The 6379-nt window shown below is 46.3% G+C and overlaps 1 protein-coding gene across 2 annotated transcripts in view; it reads right to left on the minus strand.

Annotated features, from left to right (window-relative positions):
* The window catches only part of NPC1 (NPC intracellular cholesterol transporter 1), a 49531-nt gene extending 44687 nt beyond the window's left edge, over positions 1 to 4844 (minus strand). For both annotated transcript variants that reach the window (XM_063076852.1, XM_063076851.1), the window contains exon 1: positions 4625 to 4844. In XM_063076852.1, coding sequence (XP_062932922.1) covers positions 4625 to 4684 — 60 coding nt within the window. In that variant the 5' untranslated portion in view covers positions 4685 to 4844. The remainder of the gene's footprint in view (positions 1 to 4624) is intronic.
* Between the last annotated feature and the right edge of the window lie 1535 nt (positions 4845 to 6379).

Consider the following 6379-nt stretch of genomic DNA (forward strand, 5'->3'; position numbering starts at 1 on the left):
TACGGCAGGACACTTGGGGTAAAGGCCAGGCTGGTCTAACTTCTATTGATGGAAACTGTTTTATAGCCAACCCGGCATGAACATACCCACATAACAAAGGACGGCTGGTGTGTGCACTAGGTTTGCCTGTATATGGGTATTTAAGTCATACATTTATACAGTTAGGTGGGCTCAGCTAGTCCAATTCTTCATTTTACAGAACCCCTTTAGTTTGCATTTTCTTTAAGTGATTAGCACAAGGCCATACTATTAGTTGGTATTAGACATTAAGAAGCTACAGCACCCACAAGTTTGAAAAATAACCCAAAAGCCACAAGACTGAAAACCATGGAAGTAGGTGTCATTATATACTGTTGGCAGGTTTTTTTCTATGGAATGTTCACACAGTGTGACTGAGCCACGGGTCAGGCCAGCACGCCTATTTCATCCCTGCTTTATTACCAACTATTGGAGACGCCACCTTGGAGGCAGGAACATGCCTTGAATGAGATGCCTTATTGGTCAAGTGGAACATCTGCTGAACACCCTTTCAATTTAGCTTGCTAAACATGAATAATCTAGTAGCAACATTTTGAATCTGAATAAACTAGAGCACAGAAGTCAGTCGACAGTAGTTCAAGTTCCCAATCTGCTGTTTACTAGCTATGTGACCTTGGGATGAATTTGAGCCTTAATTGTCTACATCTGTGAAATAGGACAAACAGCATTATACCTATTTCACAGGGCCTTGGTAAGGCTAAAGCAAGATCAGATGTGTGACAGCAATAAAGTACAATGTAAAACCTAGGTAGTTTTTTTTGTCTTTAATCTTCTGTAATCTAGAATAGCCCCCCTGCCATTTTTTAACAGATTTATTGAGATAATTTACATATCATAAAATTGACCCTTTTCAAGTGTACAGTTCAATGGTTTTTAGTAACGATTAGGTAACTTTCTCCACTATTTTCTCTAGTTTTCCTCTTGTCTGCCTGGTACACATTCATCCAACCTCTAGAGCTCAGTTCAAAAATGAACTGCACATTTTATCTTTATCCTTATTTGTACACTTATCAGTATATTATAGTTTCTTATATATCTAGCCTTCCTCCCATTAACTATGAACAAGAGAGGCATAGTAACTATGAACATTTACACAGCACTTCAAATATATAGACCACTTTCCAAATGGGCTAGTTTTTTGATCTTTGCATCGTACATTGCTCCCAGAGCACCTACTTCATGTTTATAAAACTATTAAGTTCTTCCTGTGACCTAAGAAAGGGATAGTAACAAGATGAAAAACAAAATTTTAAAATTCCTCTCAAATTTACCAACAGCACTCTTGTACCATATAGAGGTTTTTCAAAAAGTTTTGTTGCCAAAGCAAATATTCCAAAGACTGAAAAAAGAGGCATAGTCCAAGTGAAGTAAAACCTGGCTGGCCACAGATGATCACTGCCATCCCCCAGAAACCAACTGCAAATCCAATTCTGACCACCAACAGTCTCTAAATCCCTCCCCAAAACCCACCTCGAGGTTCAAAGATTTGGTGATTAAAAAGAGTCATAAGTCAAGAGTCCTGGCCATATTTGGTGATGATAAAATAAAGTTCTTGCTCTCAAGGAACCTGCGATCTGGGTAGTTCAATTAAAAAAAAATTCTCTATCTTTCCACAAGCACCCTGGGAAGTAGGCATAGTTGTTAACCCAATTTTAAAGAGGAGGAAACAGGATCCAGAGGATAACTGGCTTGCCCAAGGCCACTCTTGGGAAGAGGTAGAGTCAAGACCCATACCCAGGTCTTTTAACTCAAAGTCTTTTGCCAAGCAGCAAATACTGTTTCAACAGTTTACACAAAGATTTAGAACTTTAGAGGGAAGGCATTTCAGTTGGGGGAGCACGACAACAATGTCATGGATAATACAGCAGGTGAACTGGGATCTTGGAAAAAGGGCAGGGTTTTGACAGCAAGTTGTTTAGTTTGGTTGGAGAGCTGATGCCCTGCATGTGAAGGGGCAGAATGGGGCTCCTGAGATCAGATTAGAGACAGCCTAATTCGGGCTTCCACAGCAAGTAATGTGCCATGCTTAGAACACCGCATCCCTTTCAGGAGTCAAGGGTGAGGAAGGGTTGCCTAGGAAAGAAAGATCACACTGTCTTCATGACCAGAGGGGTTCTTTGTTCTGGGTAATATAACAAACATTGAAGGAATACAGAGACCTATTCAGCAAGTCCTTTTCTCTAGGCCCACTCACCAAAAACAAAAACAAAACAAAAAACAAAAAAAAACCCTCATTTTTTTCCTTAATTACTTATGTTAATAAGATATGTGATCACAGGGTCAATCAAGGAGTGGGAGAGACCGGGAAAGATTACCCACATTCACTTCAATTTCAGATGGTTGTTCTTAATTGCTCCCAGGTCAAAAGAAGAACCCATTCTCCATCTCCTCAGGAAAAGGAATTTGATGCTTAATTCCTACCCAGGCCTCACTATGTTCCAGCTCCCTCAAGAAAAAGCTTATATCACAACCAGGAGAGATACATGCTATTTCTCAAGAATGCATACATTATTTGGATTACTATGGTTTTAAAAACCAGGGAGTTAGAAATGTTATTTGATCATCTGTAAATACTAAAAATTAAGAAATGCAAAAATCCCCCGAAAATGTAGTTCAGACCTTACGAAGGACAGCTAGTCTGTAATTGTGTGACAGAACTTTATTAGTGCTCAGAATGAAACCAAATATCACGTATGAATTCTAAAAGCAGACACCCCTCCCCATCTATCAGGTGCACTGAAAGCCTCCAGACAGGAGGGAGTTAAATCTTTAAATAACAATAAGAATGTTTCAAGTTAAGATTTACAGACCTTGAAAAGGATTTTGCAATAGATTCACAACCTCTGACCTAGGAGGACAGGTGCTCATTGGCTATCAGTCTTGGATACTACCTTGAGGTAAAGGATTTCAGAAATAAAGCTACCTAATAATGGGAAGCCTGCTTATTAGGTCCTGATCTAAAACTAGGGAAAACAAATAGCTGTATTTTCTCTAAGGCACGTAATTGTTCCATTTTTTGAATTTTTACTACTGTTAGGTACACTGATGAGGCCTTTGCATATACTGTGTTACTTAAATAACCCCGTAACTCTATGAGGTATTATTTATCTTCAGGAGAAAACAAGGCTGAGAGTAAAGTGCCCAAAGTCACAGAACTAGTGAGCAGTCTACTGGCTGACCCCATTCCAAACTGCTTTCCTGAAATCAACATTCCTCCGCCTCCCCTTCCACTCAGGCACCCTTGGGTTCATCCCAATCCCGGATGTGTAATCTTCCACAGGCCCACACAGCTGAGGATTTTACACACACACACCCACACCCCCCCCACACCCCACACGCATACACACACACACACAGGCACACGCATACATGCACGCATGGAAGCAGGCAGCTACCGCTCTTCTCCCGGCTCTCGGGCCATTAATGGGTCAGCATCACCTATCCTCTTCTGAGAATTACACATAAGTCCAAGAAGAGATTTTCCTACTCCATCCTTAACCTGCCGTCCGCTCTGATCCACAACTTCATTACTCACTCACACGCCTATTTGAAGGGTTCTAGTGGGCACAAGGGTAGAGAGTTCCCAGAGGCTCACCCTGTCATCCTGATTTGGTTTAATCACCCCTACCCCACTCCCGCAGTTTTAAAAGTTTTAAAACTGTAGACATAGGGCCGATCCCGTGGCGCACTTGGTAGAGTGCTGCGCTGGGGGCGCGGCGACGCTCCCGCCGCGGGTTCGGATCCTATATAGGATCTGACCGGTGCACTCACTGGCTGAGTGCTGGTCACGAAAAAACGACAAAAAAAAAAAAAAACTGTAGACATAAACAGTGGGACGCCCACGTCCAAGGATTCTAACCCAAGGAAAAGCCCACCCAGAGAGTCAGGACCCTGAGTTCCAGGGCCCATTTTGTCGCTAGCTAATCGTGACAAGGAGAAATTCAATCACTCCCTGTGGGCCTCGGTTTCTCAGATGTTAAAAGGAGTTGATAAAAAAAAAAAAAAAAAAAAAAAAAAAAACAATAATAATAACCTGCACTCTTTACAAGACCAAGCTGCCTTATGTGGATTTGGGACAGTTCCAACTTGGTGCTTGACGAATTCTGTTTATCTCCCCTTCCACCACTATCCTTAGGCGAGGAGAAGGGGAAATAAAGTGGCCAGATCTTCTAAACAATTTAGAGTTCGTGTGCATGTAGCAAAATTTAAAAAAAGAAAAAAGAAAAAAAGAAGAAAAAAGAGGCTAAACAACGTCGCTATTCCTCTCTACCCACTGTCCTCCTTCCCTCTGATCCCACATCCTAAACCAAGAAATTAGACGACTACAGCTGAAATGAGCTCAAAGCAGGTCAAACAGGCACCCACCCCCCAGGAGCCACCCTCTTGCAGATCACAAGGAAGAGAGAGAAACAGGAGAGATGGGGGCACCTGCAGGGGCTCCGTGGCTAGACCATGGCTCTACGCCCCGAGTCGCGCCGCCTCGGCGGACGGGGCCGTCTGAGCCGCTGCTCGGCCCGCCACCCTCCCCAGCTCTCAGCCGCGCCGCGTCCCCCACAGCCCGCCTGGGTCGCCGGCGGCCGCTCACCTGCTCCGGACACAGCAGCAGCAGGAGGAGGAGCCCGAGCGCCGGGCTGCGCGCGCTCATGCTGCCGCGGTGCAGGCCTGTGGACGTCGGCGAGGGTTCGGCTAGCTCGTCTCGCTCGGTCCACGACTACAGCTTCACTTCCCCGGGCTGTTTCAGGACCCGGCGCCTGACTAGCGAGGGAGGGAGGGAAAGAGCGCGAGCAGGCCCAGGCGCAGGCAACGACAGGCTGCGCGCGCAGGTCAGGGAAAAAGGCGTCGTCGGCTCCTCTCCGTGTGGGCGGTGCTGCAGCCCGGACGCCCAGTGCCCGTTCTGGGGCGGGGCCGAGCCGGGGTGGGCGGGCCCGGGGCGGGGCCTAGCGGGCGGGGCTGTGCCGCGCCGACCGCGGGACTTCCCCGGGGTCAGGGCGCTGTCCTTCTCTTTTGCCTTGCTGTCCCTGGGCGCGCGGCGTTGGGGCTGGGGTTTCCAGACTTGGGCAGCTGAACTGTGGGAATCTGGCCTGAGAGGATATTAATGGAGTTGTGTCAACAGTATCTGGTTTTGATGCTTTGATTTGTCTCCTGGGTTGGAGAGGGTGGGCGAGGTTTTAGCAAATGTGAGTAATTGGAGACTTTTCCCAATTAAGGTCTCACTCATGGAATATGTATTTATTTCGGCCCGATTAACACTCGGAGCAAGTTCTCCTCCCAAACCCAGTCACCCCAAAGGAATCTGTGCCTGGGCACCCTCTGGCAAAGCTCGGGGTGGTGACGCGCAGTGGCCTGACCGCGTTGTGATCCGAAAGCGCCAGGAGACGGAGCGCGGAGGTGGGTGGTGCCACCCTATCTTTGTTTACTGTCAACTCAGTCCACGGTCGGAAAAGCGCTAGAACCGCACCACCTGCCGGCGGAGCCACGCGTAGCGCAGTGGAAGTGAGAACCCCAAAGTATGTCTCAGAGATGGGGACCAGGGTTGTTCTTCTGGGGAGGGCGCTGGCTGGTACAGGGATCGAACCCCGGCCTGTGGGGTTATCAGCACCACGCTCTAACTAATTAAGCTAACCGGTCAGCCCTCAGAGTTGATTTTAAGCTCTGAAGTCAGTTAAAGGAGAGGCATCTTTGTTTTTGAGCCGTGCCGTTATATGAGTGTAAACTCGTATTTTTTGTCTCGCACTTATTTACTTTTATTTTTAATCTTTTTTTTGTACTTATTTTTATAGTATGTATTTCTGGTAACATTTTCCCTAACATTTCAATTATTCAGACCATTCAAAAGCATCAGCCATTTCCATTTTCAAGTTAAGAAAATGGAGATTAAGGATCTCTTTCCCAATTGTGGAAGCCAATTTATAATGAAAAGACTAAATACCCATCAGTAGCAATGACCAAACCCAGCCCTAGGTAGGACCATGATGAAGGTGACCTTCCCATCGCTACCTTACAAAGCACTTTTTCCATTACTGTCTTACCTCCTCACGTCTTCAGCCATGCAATATTCACCCAGCTGGTTGGGCTGTGTAAGTCTAGGCATTTCCTCTGGACCTTCGGCCCTACATCTTTCATGACCACCTCCTGGCCCTGTGTGCTCTCCTCCTCCCCAGACTCACTGCTGGTGGTTCTGCTGATGACAAAGTAATATGCTTTAATGTAGGGGGTCTCAAAGTGTGGTCACTGGCCCAGCAGCAGCAGCAGCAGCAGCTCCTGGGAACTTGTTAGAAATGCAAATTCTCAGGCTTCACCCTAGGCCTACTGAATCAGAAACTTGGGGTGGGCCTGGTCA

This window comes from Cynocephalus volans, chromosome 13 (genome assembly GCF_027409185.1).
Source record: "Cynocephalus volans isolate mCynVol1 chromosome 13, mCynVol1.pri, whole genome shotgun sequence".
NCBI lineage: Eukaryota > Metazoa > Chordata > Mammalia > Dermoptera > Cynocephalidae > Cynocephalus > Cynocephalus volans.